Raw genomic sequence first — 21,586 nt, 5'->3', positions numbered from 1 at the left:
CACTAGATGGCACACTACTACCGAAAAATATTTCAGTCGCGGTAGTCTTTTCTATATTGGCAGGTATAAATACGATGTTGTATTGGAGAAAAAGACATAAGCGAAACATAAACTTCTTTTTGAAAATTTTTCTTCTAAATCGCTGCTTTCTTCATTCGACTTCGCGAAATCGACTCTCTCACTGAAAACTTTGAGCACTCTGAAAACATAAACCGTATACAAGTAATACATCGGACGGCGTAGCCCGGAAGTTTGGAAGATACAAAAAACATCATTTGACATATACAATTAGAGTGCAACATTCGAAACTCACTTCACTGTTCTGCGCAAAAACATTATTTCGCACAATCGCTTCAAATGCGCACAAATTCTGAATAAATACACTTTCCACTAAGAGTTTACGTCATTTTTACAAATCGAATCAGAAATTTATATATGGATATATCGTAACACATACGAAAAACATCAAAATAATTTGCAAGCAGTTTCAACAAGACTGTCCTTTTTTAGCTTTTTTTTTTAATGGATTGTTTTGCTTTGACACTTCTCATGGGTTTTTGGCTAATAAACTTGTTAATTAAACCAATTTCATTTTTGTGTTCTTTGTGCTGTCCTTCAGTAATGATGGTGATAGAAAAATAGAAACAAATTTTCTGATTTGAATAACAAATTAGTTGTCAATGAGAATTTCGTGTTGGATTGAAATATTTCTGATTATTGTCCAGGATATTCGCCAACTAAACAAATTCTCTAAAAGTAAGAGTTTTTTCCAGCAAAGTAAATTCTCAATTTTAACTAATTTCATAGTTATTTAGGAAATTTTGTTGTTAAAATCAACTAATTCAAAAACAGTAATACGAATTAGGCACAAAGCTAATTTCGGTCGTTCCGTGCACCATTCCACTCTACCGATCGCGAGTAATCGTGACCACGCTTTTATGTAACAGACTGTATATAGCAAATCGGTTTTCACAGTTCTTTATGAGAAAGGAAAAAATATGCAAAAAGGTTCATGTATCGAAAAATATATATTATCATTATGAATATAGACGGAATAATGTTACTGCTTTTATGAAATAGGAACCATTTCAGCAAAAGGTTCAAAAACAGGTTTTTAATATTATCTTAGATATATTAAATCTTCGGACCTCCTGGTGTATACCGCATTTCGGAAAGGATGTTGAATTTAGTTCCAAGTTCAAGTATGAGAGATGCATCATGAAGCATTCATGAAGTTTTTCGCGTGAATGAGGCTCGGTATCTTTGTTTTCCGAAGCAAAACCAGGAAGCATTTGAATATTGAGCAAAAACGATAGAAATTGTTCGGTCCTCCATGTTACAGAGGAGTGCACTCAGAGGCAAGTTTTCTTATGATAAATAATTGATAAACCAAATAATGTGTTGCGCTAAACCTACTCTTTGTATACTTGTATCAGTGTAAAAATAATAATAATAATTATAATCATTCTGCATTGATCATACTGGAATCATGGACTGAATATCATGCGATCGAACCACAGTAAAATAATGAATACACCGAAAAATAACATATACTCTCTCTATCATACGAACAGAAAAGTAAATTAGAATGCCCGTGGATGATACTACTTACGGTTCCATACAATTCTTTTTCATTTATCTTACACTTTTTCCTTGATTTCCTTTGTTATACAAAATTTTAATCTGTGGCTTTATTCATAAGAAATTTTTATCTGTGGCCAAATGTATTCTGACCCAAAAAATCATTCAGTATAATTAATTGACATACCTCAAACTAACAAGCAGAAGAACGTATAGGGTTATTGTACCAATAGTCACCATGCTATTTTATCGATTACTCGACTTTCTAAAAACGAATTGTGTTTAAAACAAATACAATATCTTTGCTTCGGCTCTAACATGTAAAACCCCAAAAAAATATTTCGAAAATTGTTCAACACTGCTGTTATTGCTTCGCGAAAACTCGAAGCAAATGCTCCTAATTTCAATCTATTCTTTAAGTCAATCCATCGAACAGAGACAACAAATCTTACTCTAACTAATGGTTTCCGTATATGAGATGACTACTGGACGAAATGAATTGGGATACCATTACCCTATATTTTATCTTTTTTTCGTAGAATGTATGCTACAGAGATCATGTCAAACGAGCAATCAAGCGCACAGTTGCCGACCAAATTGTTTTGCCTATATAGACATATATTCTTACCGTAACATCATGACAGAGCATGCATACATATTTGAATGATGCTTCATTGTGCAGAAAAATAGTACTCTTTCTGCTCGGAATGGGATGGGAAAAAATATTATGCAATCATCCACAGATGATGCTACTTTTGACAATAGCATGGCGGTTAATTCTCTGTCACATATACATACGTCTAGCCATGCTTCGAGAAACATTGAAAAGTGCATAATGCATTACGTTCAGCTTTATGCAGGTCTAATGAGTGCGGAATTTACACCTTGGAAACTCAAAGCGGGGTGTTCGATTACGAGTCTTTTAAATGCTGGCCGCTTATGAAATCGGTGATGAGAAACAAAGTAATAGAAATTATGTTAGTGGTGTAAAGATTACTGCTATTCAGAAAATTGTATTACACTAAAAAATAAATTATTTCGGGTAAAAATTCGAAACCTTATTCCATAATTTCGAATTATTTCATTGAAATACAAAAGACGAATCCTACCATCCACTAGATATTCACTTATCGACTCTACGCTAAGGAAATTGACTCATGACTTTGCTATTGAGTGCTATTGCACTAAAATTTACTTCTCTATTTGTTTTCTCTTTTTTTTCCAGTATTGCGCATGAACTAGATGATGTGAACTGACTATAATGCTTAATTTGAGGGCCGGGTGAAAAAGGCGTCAATTCAATGTCAAGTAACGTACTACGTTTGTGCACAGCTAACATTTCCGAGCTAAATGGATCATATTGTTTTTTTCGTGGGCTACGAGCTTGACATTTCTATGCTCTAACTGGGTTGGGTTGATCTTTTTTTAAATGAACTTGATGTTTCTTTCACGGTAAATATCCTTCGTCGGATGTTAGGTGAATTTGTCGTGTATCGGAATTAGTACAGCACTAATGACAATGGTGAAGATAATGATGAAAGAAATAATAACTGCTATCTGTAGCGTTATGTTTGACATCTTTGATGTCCGTTGCACTGTCAACAATAATACTTAGTTCAAATTTACTTTTCGGTGTCACTCATCCGCTTTGTCTCTGCTGACGAACTCATCGTTGGTTATTAGCTAACCCTGACATTGAAACGCCGGCTTACAATGGTGATGACAATTGAGGTTTTTCCCAACGACAATGCAATTGTGGTCTGTCAGTTACAGCCAATATGCGATGCGTTACGAAACCAACTTGAAGTACGCTCTGAATCATAAATGTGGAACATTCTACTGAAATTGTAACGTATAATAAATTTATGAGTTTTCAAAGTGTTTAGAGTATGTGTTACATTATTTCTTAAGTAAGTTTATCTTTGCGATAGATACAGAATAGTATACGTTTGAAATATATTGCAGATTTCGGCACTTTTCTATGAATATTAAAACAATTAATGTTCGGTGAAAATAGATCTACTGCAAAAAAAGGTATCAAGATTACAGATTATTTCAGGAAAAGTAAACGTCAAATATACTCAATCGCAATGTGAAACAGTACGGGATATTTGTGAATATGTGGTCCATATCATATTTATTTAAAAAAGCACCGGGTTCTAAAAAAAATGTTTTGTGTAAACTTCTCTTATCAATGTTGTCATTGATCCAAAAAAATACCCTTATTTCAGTGATTTTTCAACTTTCTGATCCTGTTCTAGAAGAAATTTTCCGGAAGATCTGCAGACCAGATAACGACGGCGACGATGATCTCCTTGCGCGCAATCGGTCTTAAGAACAGATAATAGTCCGAACGAACCACCTAAAGACTGTCCCAGAAAGTATGGACGCAACAAAAAACCGCTGCCATTTCGCAATGGTGCAGAATCGGTCAATTTTTATGACTGCGTCCTGTTGTTTACACTCTTCTCTAACCACTTGTGCAGTTGTTTATTCGTTTTCATTAGTTTGTTTCGAAATGCGTGGACTTTCAGCTGAACAACGTCGAAAAATTGTGTACAAATGGTGCACAGAACGCGGACTGTCACTGAGAAAGATAGCAAAAATGGAAGTGGTAAGTGAAAAAGCCCTGAGAAACGCAATCTGGAAGTTCGGTGAAGATAACACCTTTGTGGATAAACCGGAAAAAAGGTCCTGCTAACCCACAGATGGATAAACGTATACTGAAGGCGTTCGAGCAAAAGAAGGAGGTTTCAGTTCGGGATGTGGGCGAAAAAGTGGACACTTCGAAGTCAAATTTTCTTCGTGCTAAAGAACGTTTTAATCTTCGAACCTATAAGAAGCAGAAACAACCAAAACGTAGTCCGAAACAAGTAGATTCGATCAGGTTGAGGGTTCGAAAGCTGTACAATAAGATTCTTGCTGAAAATTTCAACTGCATAATCATGGACGACGAAACCTACGTGAAACTCGACTACAAATCCTTGCCGGGACCACAATATTATACGGTGCGAGAAGGGCAAGTATTAAACCAGTCCGAGACATCGATTGAAGTCGAAAAATTTGGTAGAAAGCTATGGTCTGGTAAGCAATTTGTAGCTGCGGTAAGATTTCGAAACCATTCATTACCACTGCTTCCATGATCAGCGAAATATACATCAAGGAATGTTTACAAAAACGACTTCTACCCATGATTCGAAGCCACAAGGATCCTGTTGTCTTCTGGCCAGATCTTGCTTCTTGCCACTACTCGAAATCAACGGTAGAATGGTATACTACCAAAATTGTCACTTTCGTTCTAAAAGACATGAATCCACCAAATTACCCACAACTTCGACCAATTGAGGAATTTTGGACATTAACGACATGTCTCGGCAGCCGAAACCATTCAACAGTTCGAAAAAGATTGGAAAAAAGTGTCAAAACTTGTCGCCAAGAAGTCTATACGGAATTTAATGAGGAACGTTCGCAAGAAGGTGCGCCAGCTAGTCTACAATGCCTAAGTATCAAATGTTGAGAATAATATTCTGTTGTTGTAGTCTAATATTATCAGTAGATCGAAAAAAATTTGAATATCTAACACTTGTGAATTATTTACAGCAAAATCAAAGTGTGTTGATAAATTACAATATTGTTACAGTTACTTTCTCTTAACATGGCGATGAGATTTTTTTGTGAAACGTTTATATTTTTTAATGCAACATGGACATGTTGGTGATTTGCTGCACAATTGTTTTTAGATGTAATGAACGTTGTTCTACGACGGCAGCGAACTTTACAGTGATAAGTTGCACAATCGACTTTAACGTCGTAAAAAATCTTTCTGAACATATCTAACATAAATAACAATTTTAGAATATCTTGAAATTTTAATAAGTTCCATTTGCTACTTGGGTCATATCTTGTATTTCGGTCGTTCTTCTTATAATGCACGGATCAAACGCATCAATTGGTCGATGGCAACAATTCACAGGGCATAGCGTAATTTTTTTTTTTCTTGGGATTATTTTTTTCCATAAATATGTTTATTTCATAGGCAATATATATATATATATATATATATATATATATATATATATATATATATATATATATATATATATATATATATATATATATATATATATATATATATATATATATATATATATATATATATATATATATATATATATATATATATATATATATATATATAAGTTTTTCTTCGCCGTGGCATCCACAATACATAGTATGAAGTACTAAACCTAATACATTTCGAATATCATATTAGTATGTTGGTATTCATTAGCTAATCTAAACACTGTTTTTATCAAGCGATTTACTATTATAAATTACATAAAATAAAATATATTCATTTTGCACATGATCTTATAACTATTTCAAGTTTGTTTGAATCAGTTCATTACTTTTATTCAATATAAGATAGCTGAACTTATGGAAGAGAAAGGGATCTAACATAAAATAAAATTTAAATTGAAACTCCAATGGACTTAATGAAATGATAAAGAAGTTTCATGAAAGGAAGGTCACAACAAGCAAGAATGTCGCGAACTGGGACATTGGATAGTCTACCTTGGGTACGCAAGGAATTTATTGGTTGAGATCTGACATCACGATACTCCACGCATGTCTTTTTTACAATTCTTTCATTGTTGCCTTTGAATCAGCTGCTCGCTTTTCAATGTCTTTCGATTTTAATTTGTAAGACACCCAACTTCCTTGCTTCTGAATCATTCCCATGAAATTTAATCGTACAGAAACTGCTTTTTGAGTCCCTTTCAATGATTCTTGAAGCTCCTTTTGCGTGTGACTCGGGTGCCTCCAACTGTTTGTCATTGATTTTTTTTTTGGTTGTCCAGAGCGAGGCCTGTCTGTAACGCCGAAATCTCCATTCTAGAAGGGTTAAACTCATTCCCTACACGATTTTTAAGTTGAAGCATTATCACTATAAAAATTTACAAGCATTTGATGGGCTTCAGATGCACTTCTAATTAAACTAAAACTTCCCGCAAATGCTGCTCAGTTAACTCAAAATTGTTTGTAATTAACACTGTTACTGTTCAATATTCATAACAGCCAAAGTCATTTTTTGAAAAAGGACCGAACTAATTTGTACTCCCAATAAAAACAGAAAACAGACTTCAAATTGATCTTAAAATCGTTTTTTTTTTCAGTCTCTCAGATTTCAACGAAACTTTCTGGACATGTAGACTTTGTCATTCTTTATTTTTTCAAAATTGATCTAAACTGATTTTTGAAAATGACCGAACTTTTTTTATTTCGATTATAGAAATTTTAACATCATGGTCATTCGCCTCTCGGGTCAGAAAAACTTCTTGACCCTAAGTGAGGGGTTGGGATTCGAACCCAGATAGGCTGCGTGAGAGGCGATTGTCTTACCAATCACGCTACGGCCGTTCTCGACCAAACTTTCATACTTTTTTTTCCAAATACAAATTTTAGAAAAAAAACGTTTAAAAGCGTTAAGCGAGCTAAATTTTCATTTTAACATTATATGATATTCTAATGATTTTTCACTATTAGCAATTCCAATGATAGCTACAAAGTATATTAAACATCATGTCAAAAATATAAGATAATCTTATGAAACATAAAACTCTTCGTAACGTTATTTTTACAAGATTTTCATATACCGAATGAAATTTCCAGTCTGAGTAAAATTTACTGGCACACCCTATTACCATTACTAGATATCCACACAACATACATTGAAAAAAATTATGAAGCGCATATTATATTCACTTCGAATTACTATAGATAGGTTTATCTATAGCATATGACTAGTTTTATAAAATTTATATATAACTTTTAATGAAGGTCATCATAGTTCTATATAGCAGTTATATATAGATCAAATGATTGCTATTTGATTGAATACGTGATACATATAAGATTCAAATTTAAAAAAAAATACTGGGATTATGGTGCTTAAGGGAATCAAAAACAACAATAAAAATAATTGTCTTTTCAAAAACGTATTGTTATATTTTTCGTATATAAAGAGTTACTGTTACCAGACGAATCAGATGCTCTCCGAAAAGCTGATAATCGGAAACTACTCCATTTATTCGAGGATTCAAGCTATACTAGTCATCAGTTCCGTAAGGGAGCACCTCCTGATATTTGCGGAGAAGACGTGGGATCCAAAAACTATAAATGAAAAATTTAAATCCTCATACTAGACAGACAGAGTAATGAAACGTACCGGATATTTATTTCATGGTCCGTTAGGGCATATCCTTGAACGAAGTTGAATGAGCTGTCTTGTCAGCGATTTCAAATAACAGAACTTCATAAAAAACTGTCTGTAGCAGTCGATGAATATCGAGGACACAACTCTTTCTTCAGCTTCAAGCAGTACGATTCACAACTATTCTTTCGTAAAAACAAACCCCATTATGTGTCTAAGTTAAAATATATATTTATTAAATTATGTAACGAGTTGGGTTTCATCGGATTTCCATATACATTATATGGGATATAACTTTCATTATGGTAACGTCTATTTAGATTTAACGTACACTTTAAATAAAAATTATAAGTTTCCATATAACCTCTATAAATTATTTTCTGCATACGATTCATATGACAAATCTAATGAATATAAGTAAGATTTTCATTTCAGTGTAGCTATGGTAAATAAAATTAGTCAACCTTTCGAACAAACTATTGACAAAATTACTAATAGAAAGTTGCTCTGGAAAAAATCGGTTTTGAAAATTTTAAATCTATTCACAGAAAAACATTATTGATAATGGGAACTTTTGAGAAAAAAACGTTTTTATATCCTAATTTTTTTCTCGTCCAGCCTGATACTTTTTGCAAATATCCGTCAACTGGCGATAGAGTATTCTGTAAAATCTCCTCACAAATTAAATCCCATTTCTTGGATTCTTGGAAGATTATGACTTTCAGTTTAGTTAGGTTTTCTAGAACGTGACTCTTTAAAAAATCAGTTTTCACACGTAAAGTTGTTAGAAATTATGCCGACCAACAAAGTTTTTGTTTGAAATTATGCCGTATGTACAACACACTTTAGTAGAATTTGTCATTTTTCGACTATTACCATTTGAAAAAAAAAACAAAGTATACATTATTGCTTTTTATGAGTTCAAAAAATTTCATTTAAATACGAGAGAGTATTACCTACTTCGAATATGATTTGGAGCGAAATACGTCTTAAGCGTCATGCGTATCGAACAAATGGCAATTGATCGATACTCAAAAACAGAACCTTTTGCTTACCAAGAAAAAGAACTTGTCACTGAAAACACTCATCAATTCGATCCTATTAAGTATCAACAATGAAACTGTTGATTAGTATATTTTCCATTGAAATAAGCAAATCCAAGTGTAATGTAATGCCAATTCGGATAGGTCTTTGACATTATCCATCCACATTTTTAATAGAATAAATAACTTTCATTATTTAAAAAGAACTAGTTTAGCTGTACGAAGTGCCTTAATCTAGTTAGCAGTAATCTAAAAAAACAAAAAGAAAATATCATTCCCATATACCATTGTGACCTGTTCTTGAACAAAGACTCTCTGGGAAAGAAGTTATTACAGGCATAATGAGTGAATATAATCCTATAGAAATGAATACGAAATTCTTCGTTAAAAATTTATCTTACTCCTAATATGACCATAATTCCCGAGCAAAGCTGAGTCTAGCTAGATGTGTACTTATATCCCAATAAAGAACTCGGCCTTGTGCCTCGGAAATCTACGCGGTCGATTCATTCTCATTTAATCTCACTATGTCTTGGTCAATATTGTTTCCATTGTTAGCATACACCTAGTTCCCAATCAGTTTCCAACTGTGATATCGATACATGTTATTTGGAATGATGTCAAGGTCCGTCTAACCACACGATGATCGTTGTCAGCGTGGCATCATGCCCCGCAGGCACTTAGGGACAGCGTGTGAAAACATTTGAAGAAGACAGCTTATTCTGTGTTCGCACCGGAAAGGGCTTGAGAAAATAGACGGCGATAATGAAATTATTTACGATTTGTTGTTCTTGTACATGGCGAAGTTGAAACGTTTGTTTCGACGGCTGGTCTCGATGAGCAAGCTTGGTCCAAGACAATGGATGCGTCAGTAGTCAGCGTTAATCATCGTTCTCGTCAACCGCATCGGTCGGTGCGGTTCCGACGAATGGGTTTTCTATTTCGTGGAAAACAATTCAACCTACCGAGTCAAGATCACGTACCAGTTTTTTTTTCAAATTTATATTTGATTCATGATTACGGATGGCGGTTGACATTGAAAACAAACTTCGTTCATTTTTGGTGGAAAATATAATTAAACTTTAAAATCACTTCTTGTTTTTATCACTACGACACACTGGGCACTGTGGTGAATGGAAGGCCGGATAGGCTGGAAGTGCCAATTTCACAGAGCCACCTTCGGGAATGGCACCTAAGTTGGACGATGCTACCCCGTGTGCGAATTCCCCCACAATTATCGGTAAATATGCGGCCAATGTTCGACCTGGCACACCTACGTCGGCATTCGAAACAGGCCCAACATCATTGGGATGGGAACCAAAACTGGAGCCCGGTCCTGGTCCAAGTGCGGAAGGTTGGTTGCAATCTACATTCCTGGAGAGAAGATGATTGAACAATTTCTTCAGTGTGGACTTGACCTCTTGTATGTCCTGCCCGATTGCGTACAAGTCAGCTGAAAGTACAACAAAGTGAACGATGCGAACGGTATTTTAAAGTAGTTTATTAAGCACATACTTGGATCTAGAACAGTTTCCGACTGTGTTGTTGCCAAGTTGAGGATCGAATTCTCATGTGGTTTTTGGGTTGCTTTCGGATGAATTTCTGCTGGCTTGGGATAGACTTTTGACGGAGGAGCTGTAAAGACATATTGTTTTGAAATAGGAGTTCCAGACTAAGAAATTAAAAATTTACCGTTCAGGTTTTGCTTGGGTGTTGTCCTCGGACTTGCCGGGGTCGTCCTTGGACTCGTTGCTATGTTTTTAGTTGGAGCTCTTGGATAGTTGTCAACTGGTTTGCTTGCTGTATTTGACGGAAAATCTGTAGAATAAGACAAGTCTTCACATTATTAACGAAATCATAGTTGACTGAATTATATGAAACTGTACCACTGTAAGTGCGCTTCGGAGTGGGCTTAGGACTGGGTTTCGGAGTGGGTGTTGGCCTCGGAGCTTGGGTAGTCTTCGGACTAGTCACTACAGGTCTTGCCGGTACGATTGGCCTTGAAGTTGTATTTGGAATTGGTGCGACAATTACTGAGCCATCTTTGCGAACGGTGACCCCTTCCGGTAGCAAGAATTGGTTCGATTCTTTCTGGCTCAAATAGAGATACCGGCATACCTCTGGAAAGAAAAGTTGGTCCCACGAGAGGCTTTCTTCGACGGCTTGCAGTAGTTGTTTTCTTTAGTAAAACAATTATAAAATTCTATTCTAGACTGTTTCAGTTTCTGGCATTGATGCTTGAATATACTTACACACTATCCGCCACTCGTTCTCGGTAGATTTTGGTTGTCTGGTTGAACGCTACAATCCGATAGCCTTTCAGATCCGAAACATAATGGTAGAGATGAGTATGATTTTTGGGATCCACGAAACCATAACACCCATACGTGACATCATCTGGTCCCTTAACTTTATGCTGAAACTGATTGAAGTGTGTCTTGGCTACGTTGTAGCCATAGTTAAATGATCCTTCACGTGTTTTAAACTGATGGTACGTTTTCGAGTCGGGATCAACATTTACGAGAATATTAATGTTTTCGTTATCCACAGCGGAAACTATGCAGCAGGCAAGTAGCGCTGAGGAAAATATCTGGAATTAAAAATAGAATGTTCAGGTAGGTTCAATGAGTATTTACACTGTATCACAGATGCAATATAGAGGTAAGTGAGGTAAAGTGGGCATGTAACTTTCCGGGAAAAGTATCAAACTGGAGCTAAAATTTTGGCAGAAGATATTGAATAATGCCTTTACTATGTTACAAAAAGCAAAGCCTTGGTATTACATTCCTGTAGTGGAATTTGACCTTCTGCTTCAACAGACTTCGCAGCCGATTCCACAGTGTACAGAACCATTGCATGGCTGGTGCTACGATTCTACTGACACTACGAATCCTTCCAGGTCAGGGCTGGAACATACGACAACTGATTTGTAAGACCAGTGCCCTATGCATTGAACCGCCAACCCGGGACTTTTACTATGCTTTTCTTGCTTTGAATAGAGTCACTTCAGACGGTTCGTTCAAACAAGTCGCCACATAATTCAGAATGTCAAGTACGTATGCCAATTTGTACTCAGCTGTTGCATTAAAAATTGATCGAGCAAAACCAATGTAAAATAGATGTAGGAAACCCACGAGAACAGAGTATCATTGCTAACGAAACTCGTTTTTCTACGACAAAATGAAACCAAAATAATGTCTGCAGGGTGAATCAGTCGAATTTCAACTGTCAGTTTTTCTTAAATGTAATGAAAATCTGTGAATTTTGGCCATAAAGAATGTCTTAAATATTATACATCGAAGTAATTACACCCTAGAACCTCTTTGGAAACCAAAACTACTATAGATACAAGGCCCAACAGGTAAAAATCATGGTGTAACGTTTTCTGAAAATCGATACTGCACCATATACTGAAAACCTAAAATGGCTGAAACTACTGCTCCGCTTATGTCGTTAACTGGTCATGGATATCGTTCCTATAATTTCCAAGCGAAGTTGAGAGAAGCATTTATTTTTTGTCTTTTCCGTCGGATTCGAGTAAACTAAAATGAAATTTATTCACTCTGGTCTGTCTCCAAGTAAATAGATTTATTTATAGGGATATTTCTGGTGGCGCCATCTTAATGTGACTATAGACGTTCTGAAAGGAAATATTTTCCAGACTTTTATTGAAAACAAACTTGGTATTTTGTTTCAGAAGAAGCAATGTTATTGCACCTAAAGCAACAGCATACTTTTTTTTGTTACGTTTATTTCTTAAGAAAATTTTTCTTTGCCGTAGCCTCACTCAAACATAGAACTTTTAACCTAATATAATACACTGAAGTCTTTTTTTATGTGAGTTTACGCACCGCATAAAAAAAACGCATAACGAGATTTACACGGAAGAATGCGACAATTCATAGGGAAGCATAAACGATCAACGTGTTGAAGTGGTCAAAGTGATTGATTTCGTACCAAAAGTTATGACCCCACTAAATTCACCGAAATTTCGCTCAATTGTTAGTGAATAAGGAAGATGCGGGAACTCGGGATTGAAAAATGAATAAAACAAAATTTTGAAAATCTTTCAAGAAAATCTAATAATCTGTTTACTTTTTGTCAGTAATAATGTGTTTGCCATTTTTATCGAAATCAATTTAATTAAATGTGTTCTCTTCCATAACATCATCAGTATTGAACACATCCGAACGATTGATTGATATTCCGACAGACGTAAAAGCTACACAGAAAGAAATGATGAAACTTACACGACATGTAAACCGATAGTGTAATGAAATGGACATCAGTTGAAACGAAAATCTGATTTAAAACCATGATTGATGTAAAATTACATTAAAATTCATTTAGTTTTTCATTGAAAAAGACTGTATATTCACAAACCGCTTCGTTTTGTAATGTAAATTTCCATTCAATTGCCTGCTCCAAATATGTGCATGAAAATAAATGTAAAATCACAAAATATTTTTATCTGTGTATTTGAATACTAATAGTCTCTATTTTCGGAGTTAGTCCTCACATGTGTCGATCAAGTTTAGTAAACATCAAGTTGAACTGACATTTATTAGGTCAACTTGTTGAATTCTCACAGTCAACTAAAGAAGTTGAATCATAGTGCTTCTTTGCCTGCTACAGAAATTACTGAACTATGGAGGTGGATGACATTTCATGATGATATCCAACTTTAAGCTCATCAGACACAAAATCATTAAAACCGAATATTCACTCCGTGTTATTCGTACTCTTGCACGAGCCACCAATTAAAGTAAATAAAATAATAATATGGCTTATGATTTTCGATCGCATCATAAATGTTTACGCACGGTTTACTGGCATTTTAAAAACTAATTTTCCACGGAAAATTCATATTCATCGATTATGTGTGTACCTACAAAATCAACCCACTCCGACAGTACGCGCTAAGCAAACCCGACTCGACTATTGAACCATATCGCATGGTGAGTGGGGCGGCTGAGTCATAGCCACCCTCAATTAAATTCTTCTAGCCAGGTGTCATCGGGGACACGCTTATCGACTGGACGAGGTATCGCTTTCGCGTTCGGGCCGAGGTTGAATAAATTTGTAAATAATTAACAATAACCAATTTCAGGCAGGCCAACGCCCAAGAATATGCTATCTGAAGGCAACTAGTGTAGTTATAACGTCTCGTTCTTGTGAAACTGAGACAGTACATTGTGTAGGTGATGTGCTGTGTTGGGTTGAATAGGAAAATGGAAAAATCGATTGATTACGTCTAATCTACAGAAGAATATTTCCATCATTCACTTTTTCTTACAGGATTTTTAGGACTCAGCTATCAATCTTCATTCATATCCAAACACATATAATTGCGTTTGCGTAATACGGAGAAATAAGTTATAGGTTTATAATGATTCAGAAAGAATCGTAAAGAATGGAAAACAAAGAGGGGTTTCTTTTTTCGGATAAATGAAAATATAAAAATAAAACAAAGAGCGGTAGCCATTTTCAGATAAGTCTTTTGGATTTCAAATTCTATAGATTCAAAATTACTTATACTTAATTATTAGAGAAATAATTTAACACTGACATTAGTTGCGCGAACCGGATTCTCTATAAATATTTACGTCATTTCAAATTTACATATAATAAGGCGAAGCAAACGAGAAAATACACAAAACACAATTTCTCTACTGACTGACTTTTTAGATTTTTTTATCTCTTTTGTTAAAGGTCCTGTTGAATAACTTCTAAGATGAGAATGGATAACAAGACTTCAGGTTTTACATACTCCGATTTGAGGGAAACTTTTCATACGTTTTCTATTTAGAAAATTATTGGTTTTGCATGGATGAAGAGACTGATTCCACTCATGACTGATTATTGAAAAAGACGAATGTATTTTTGCATGCACTTCCTTCGAATCATTGCAACTCAAATTGTAAATGTAATCATTACCCTCAGACTGAGTCTAAGAAAAAAGTGAAGTCTATTGAAACAGAAGGTCAAACTCCACTACAGGAATGTAATACCAAGGCTTTGCTTGTCATAACAAAACTCGTCATAAATCGTCTATTGGTCTATAATTTGATCATTAATGGGCGCTGACAAAGTTGGAGCAAGATCCACTTTTTTATCGAAAAATTGTGTTCCGCGACGTAGCTCATGTCTGGTTGAATGGAACAAGCAAAATTTCCGCATCTGTAGTGAAGACCTGCCAGAAGCATTGCAAGAGCTACCAATGCATCCCAAAAAAGTCACTGTTTTGTGTGGATTCTGGGCCGGTGGCATTATTCGTGAAAACCGGCCGATATGTTGGAGAGTGTGTACCAAAATTGGATCTTGCGCACGGGCCATCTAAAGTGAAACCGAACATTTGCATGAAATCATATTCAAACATAAATATATATTGATCGTTCCATCGATTCCAATAAAGATTTCATTAATTTTCTGAATTTTTCTGTTTTTTTTTTTCAAATCAAAACCTATACCTCTTGAAAAATCACCTTCTAGCACCTTTCAAACCAGTCTAAGGCTTTCAAAATCGATTTTTTCATCGGTTACGTCACACATAAGATTACGTCTCTCGAACCGGAACTGTGCGCCATAACCCTTCCGAATTTGATTATCATTGTTGGCTTTCAAATAAGCCTAAGTTTAACGAAATTCGTCGAGATTCAATTCAGCTGATGAGAAATGTGCAGTTTGTCGGTTACGTCACTTAGATTATTATATCTCCGAAAACGGATGTGTCAACCATTTAATTTTCGAACTTCATCGAAAACTCAATAATAGCTTTCAAACGTGACTTGTAAAAGTCGGCGAAGCCATCTCTGAGAGAATTAAGAGGTAAAAAGAGATATTTTCGGAGCCGGAAGTAACAGCCATCTGATCTTCGAATTTAATTCACTAGATACTAGGAGATACTAGAAGACTAGGCGTGTTAAAATCAGCTCAGCCATTTCTGAAAAAATAAGGACAAAAAGAACGCATTTTGACAGTTACGTCTCTTATACAAGGAGTGACAAGCATTTGATTTTGTAACTTCATCCAAAACTCAACAGTAGTTTTCAAAACAAACCTTGTTAAAATCGGTTCAGCCAACTCCGAGAAAATTGAGCGGTAAAATAAACAACACGTTTTGTCAGTTACTAAATCGTTGTATCTCATCCAAATAAGGAGTTGAGTAAGTTACTTTTTCAACAAAGTTGCTCAAAACGAAATGTTCTACAACTTTGCAGTGAAGTGTACGTTTACAAATAACTTTTGTGAACACAACAAAAAAATTATATTCAATTGCGAAAACATTTTTATTTCGCTAACTTCCCGTTAGGTATTTCCAAAATTGTCGTTCTTTTACATATTTCATTTAGAAAAGCTATGCAATCAACGTGAAAACCGACTTTTCAAATGAGGACCGGATGGCCGAGTGACATATACCATTCGATTCAGTTCGACAAACAAAGCACATGTCTGTATATATGTGTATATATGTATGTGTGTATGTGGCAATTAATTTTCGCGAAGATGACTTAACCGATTTTTACCAAATTCGGCTGATCATACTGTCCTATAGGACACTATTGAATTTCATCCGGATACGACTTCCGGTTTCGAAATTACAGAGTGATACGATTCTACTAAATTTGACTCAAAACTGTTTCGATATGTTGATTATGTCGAAAGTACCGGAGATAGATTTTTTTAGATAAAAAATAACACCTCCATATCTCTAAAAATCCAAAATAATGAAAAATTTCTCTAAATTCTGTTTCAATTCATAGCTTATGCTAGTTTACAAGATTTAATGAAAAAAAACATAACAATATATATATATATATATATATATATATATATATATATATATATATATATATATATATATATATATATATATATATATACATATATATATATATATATATATATATATATATATATATATATATATATATATATATATATATATATATATATATATATATATATATATATATATATATATATACATATCAGAATATGAGAAATATGAGGAAGGCATCTTCACACCACTAGCCGATAGCATCGCATTAAGACCACCTGGTTCCGGTCGCTTAATGGTGTGTGCGGCCGTAAAGTGTAGCAGAAACTTTGGGTAAATTCCAAAGGTAAGGTGCCCCGTCTCTTTCTTGCCGCAAGACAGGAGCTTGAAGCAACCGGCCAAATAGTGAAAAAGTACCTGGGCAAGCGTCTAGTTTTTTATTGAAATATTTCCATCCTAACTAGGATTATTGTATCCCAACTCATCTCAGCTCCATCGTTCATCCCATGTATTACAATCATTAGTTAGAGCGGAATTCGCTATCTCTAGTCAGTTGCATGTGTGCATTAATTTCAAATGTTTGTGTAATAGAAGCGTTGCATGTATTCTACACTGATTTTAATATGATGATGTTTCTTAGATCCGTAGTAATGAAAGTGCGATTTGGTGACACCGGTTATCAGATGACTATTGGTACAATAACCCTTTCACGTGCTCAGAAATAACTGTTAAAGTTAAAGGCTATGTATCTACTTCTCCACTCACCCAAATTGCGAATATACCCATGACTGAAATCTTCAGATCCGGTTACTGCTTCTTCACCTTAGTTCAATTTAAAACATCTATTTTTGGAATCGGATGTGAACAAATTTTCTTTTCTAACGAATCTGTTTATAACATTTGAATTCAAGCACACCATCAATGTTTATGTTGTATATGCATGTTCAATTAGGAACTCATTATCGCTATTATTATTTGCTCTTGAAGATTATTTACCGACGGAAGAGTTCACAACTTGGCACCGATGGTTTTCATATCGTTTGAGATCACCCGACGTCTAATCTATGCACAAACTCCTCGAATTTTTACTGTCATTATTGCAAAACCTTTCGCATAAATGTTTTTTTTAAGCACTTGCATAAACCGATCTCCTTCCTCTTTTTGTATTCAATCAAAGCTAACCAAAAGATGAAGCACTAGATCCGAAGCCAAACAGTCGCCAACTAAAGACGCTCCCCGGTGAAGATAACATTTAAATACGGAAAAGATTTCAAAGTCATTTTCACCAGCCGAAAAAGTGGCTTCTTCAACGATTAGCATTCGACTTGGACCACACTCGCAAGAATCCAGCATCATTCGGCGATTGCAAGACTTGATCTGACCGGGCGGAGGAAGCTGCTCTGCATACACATACCATAACTGCGGCAGATGATGCTGACCGGTTCAAGAGACAACGAGGGACAGGTCGCACATATCAAACAGATTGGCTTCGCTATAGTGGAGCATCAGATTTATGGGTTTCCATAAACATATTGGGCATGGGAAATCCATTGCTGTCGAGTAGGTAACAATCTCGTATATTCTGCCGCCAGAAATTTAGACGTTGATAATTTACGGTCACCGAAATGTTTTTGTGCGATTCTCATCCATCAAATTGCTCGAGTATCCGGATAGTGACAGATTTAATGCTATCGTTAATTGTGATGATAGTTGATCGGATGAATATTACTCATATATATCCTCAAAATATTCTCCCGTAATAAATTGGCATGTATTAACTGCACGGAGATGAATGGGTCTAGTTAGAAACAACACATTATATAGCTGAAGTTCAAACTCGTCCCAAACCAAAGACTAAAGTTGTCCCAAATGTATTCTTCAATTGGCTGAAAAAAAATCATATAGTTTCAAAATTGAAACTCCTAAAAAAATATTTATTTTCAAACATATTCAAACTTATCCCAACCAAAACGCCAAATGAAAAATACATGCATTGTCTGAAAGAACATCAACTGAAATTGTATCAAATGCTCCTTTAATGTCTAAAAATACAGATGCCATTTGTTGTTTTTGAGCGCAGGTAATTTGAATGTCAGACGAAAGTAATGCAAGGCAATCATTCGTTCCTTTATTTCTACGGAAGCCAAACTGAGTATCTGACAACAAACCATTCGTCTCGACCCAAGTGTCGAGACGTCGAAGAATAATTTTTTCGAACAATTTTCTGATGCAGGACAACATTGCAATGGGTCTATATGAGTTGTAATTGGAAGCTGGTTTCCCCGGCTTTTGAATGGCGATAACTTTCACTTGCCTCCAGTCAGGTGGGACAATATTTTGCTCAAGAAACTTATTGAACAATTCCCACAAACGTCTTTTTGCAAGGTCGGGCAGATTCTTCACCAAGTTGAATTTAATTCTGTTCAACCCAGGAGCGTTATTGTTACAAGACATGAGTGCTATGGAAAATTTTATCATTGAAAAGGGGCTAATAATACTACCATTATTTGGAGAAGACTCCCAAATAATGCTCTGCGTAGGAACAGAATCTGTACAATCTTTCTTCGCATAATCAAATATCCATCGGTTCGAGTATTTCTCACTCTCATTTCGCACGTTACAATTCCTCATTCGTCAGGCCGTATTCCAAAGAGTGCTCATTGACGAAATGTCTCCAATAGCTACATTTCTTGGCCCGAAGTATGCTCTTTAACTTGGTTTCTAAAGTCAATAATTTTTCAAAATTCTGAGGAGTTTCTCCTCCTTATTTCAAAAACGTCTTGAAAGCATTTTGTTTCGCATGTTTAGCATCTGAGCACTCTTTGTCCCACCAACGGTTTGGAGGCCTTCTGTTATACCGCTGACAGACATGTGATTTCCGTACAATGATTTCCGTACAACGCTGTACGCGTACAACGATGAGGTGACAGACATGTTTGAGCACAGAATGAATATACAGTGAAATGAAACAACTCAAAACTTAGCTTGATTTTCCAGCTCCTATGATCGATAATATAAAAACCAAAAATTTTTGTGATTTGAAGTGTATTCCCAGTAACTCATTTATGACAGATATAATCAATGCCTCTCTGAATTATTGAAATAGTTTTTTGTGTTATCGGATGACAGTTTCACTAATATCAAATTTTATAGTTTTAAGGTACATTTATGACACGTATGGGATACAGAATTTTTTCCTTCAACGTAACAGTTTATTCATCACGAAATTTTCATAAAGCTGATTTTAAAACCTTCTTGAGTTTGAAATTATTTCGAAATAGATTTGACATAGGTTCGATGCTTCATTCTGTTTCATAAATCTGATGCAAAATGGTCTACTGGAATATAATCTCATAATGCTTTTTAGTAGGATTTTGAGGAGTTTAAAGTTGTGATTAGCAAGTGGTTTATTGATGTATTGGATATTTATCGTTTATTATTACCACATGTGCATTCAAAATATGAGTCATTAGGTTTTTAAATCATTTCTACAATAAAATTACTTCACGGAACGACCGAAATTAGCTCTGCGCCTAATTCGTATTACTGTTTTTGAATTAGTTGATTTTAACAACAAAATTTCCAAAATAACTATAAAATTAGTTAAAATTGAGAATTTACTTTGCTGAAAAAACTCTTATTTTTAGAGAATGTGTTTAGTTGGTGGATATCCTGGGCACAAACCAGCAATATTTCAATCCAACACGAAATTCTCATTGACAACTAATTTTGTTATTAAAATCAGAAAATTTGTTTCTATTTATCTATCACCATCATTACTGAAGGACAGCACAAAGAAAACAAAATTGAAATGGGTATTATTAACAACTTTATTAGCCAAACACTCATGAGAAGTGTCAAAGCAAAACAATCCATTAAAACGCTAAAAAGGACAGTCTTATTGAAACTGCTTGAAAATTGTTTTGATGTTTTTCGCATGTGTTCGATATATCTTTATTTAAATTTCTAAACCGATATGTAAAAATGTCGTAAACTGTTAGTGGAAATCGTATTTATTCAGAATTTGTGCGCACTTGAAGCGATTCTGCGTAATAATGTTTTTACGCGGAACAGTGAAGTGAATTTCGAATATTTCACTCTAATTGTGATGAAGTTTTTTTGTATCTTCAAACCTTCCGAGCTGCGCCGTCCGGTGTACTACTTGTATTCGGTTTTTGTTTTCCGAGTGCTCAAAGTTTTCAGTGAGAATGAAGAAAACAGTGATTTAGAAGAAAAAAATTCAAAAAGATGTTTATGTTTCGTTTATGTCTTTTTCTCCAATACAACATCGTATCTATACCTGCCAATATAGAAAAGACAACCGCGTCTGAAATTTTTTCGGCAGTAGTGTGCCATCTAGTGGTTAGTAGTCATAACGGTGTTAGCGTTTCGGTGACAGGGCGCCATATAGCTGCAGATTGCAGAAGCCAATTCAACCATTCATATTGGTTGAAAACAACATTTTATGTCTTTAATTCAACTAAAAAATTAGTTTAATGGAAATGAAATGTGCCTTAATTAAGAAATGACAGCACGTTTAATTTGTGAAAAATAAATAGTCATTTCAACAAATATTTTTTTATTATTAAGGGAATGAGAATAAAAAATCTAAATTAGCAAAAGTAAGATTTTTTTAGTTGTCTCAAAAAATAACTAACTAAAATCAGCATATCAACTAAATTTTTCGCGAAAATGATAATTTCGGTCGTTCCGTGTTGTTATTGAATAGAAAACAATTACTCAATAGTGCTGATTTTATGTACAAATACTAATATATTGTTTTCCTTATTTGTATTTCAAAACTTCGCCAAATTTAACGATGGTTGTTTATTTTTTAATGCTCAGAAGAAGGAAATATTGTATCATGAGTTCACCATCGCTCACTAATGGCGCTGGTAGTAGTGAATAGGGATATGATTTTGCACAGTACAACGAGAAATCATCGTTGTATCATGATGCTAACGTGAT

The 21,586-nt window shown here is 34.8% G+C and overlaps 1 protein-coding gene across 1 annotated transcript; it reads right to left on the bottom strand.

The window, feature by feature from the left end:
- Positions 1 to 9,872: 9,872 nt before the first annotated feature.
- On the bottom strand, positions 9,873 to 17,831 carry LOC131437195 (probable serine/threonine-protein kinase nek3). Its single transcript, XM_058606374.1, has 6 exons — positions 17,384 to 17,831; positions 11,091 to 11,428; positions 10,725 to 11,017; positions 10,531 to 10,656; positions 10,354 to 10,473; positions 9,873 to 10,291 (listed from the first exon to the last, which is right to left on the bottom strand). Exons 1-6 carry the CDS (start codon positions 17,402 to 17,404, stop codon positions 9,927 to 9,929), a joined length of 1,263 nt encoding a protein of 420 aa, XP_058462357.1. The 5' UTR covers positions 17,405 to 17,831; the 3' UTR covers positions 9,873 to 9,926.
- Between the last annotated feature and the right edge of the window lie 3,755 nt (positions 17,832 to 21,586).

This window comes from Malaya genurostris, chromosome 3 (assembly GCF_030247185.1).
Source record: "Malaya genurostris strain Urasoe2022 chromosome 3, Malgen_1.1, whole genome shotgun sequence".
NCBI classification, from domain to species: Eukaryota; Metazoa; Arthropoda; class Insecta; order Diptera; family Culicidae; genus Malaya; species Malaya genurostris.
This window is presented reverse-complemented; position numbering and strand designations above follow the sequence as displayed.

Bases quoted from the DNA above. Each gene is read 5' to 3' on its own strand.
- LOC131437195 (XM_058606374.1), bottom strand. From the start codon at position 17,404: ATGGGTATATTCGCAATTTGG. The intron at 11,429-17,383 runs GTGAGTGGAGAA...TTTTAATTCCAG, and splicing joins TGGGTATATTCGCAATTTGG to ATATTTTCCTCAGCGCTACT. The intron at 10,474-10,530 runs GTAAATTTTTAA...ATGTCTTTACAG, and splicing joins ACCCAAGCAAAACCTGAACG to CTCCTCCGTCAAAAGTCTAT.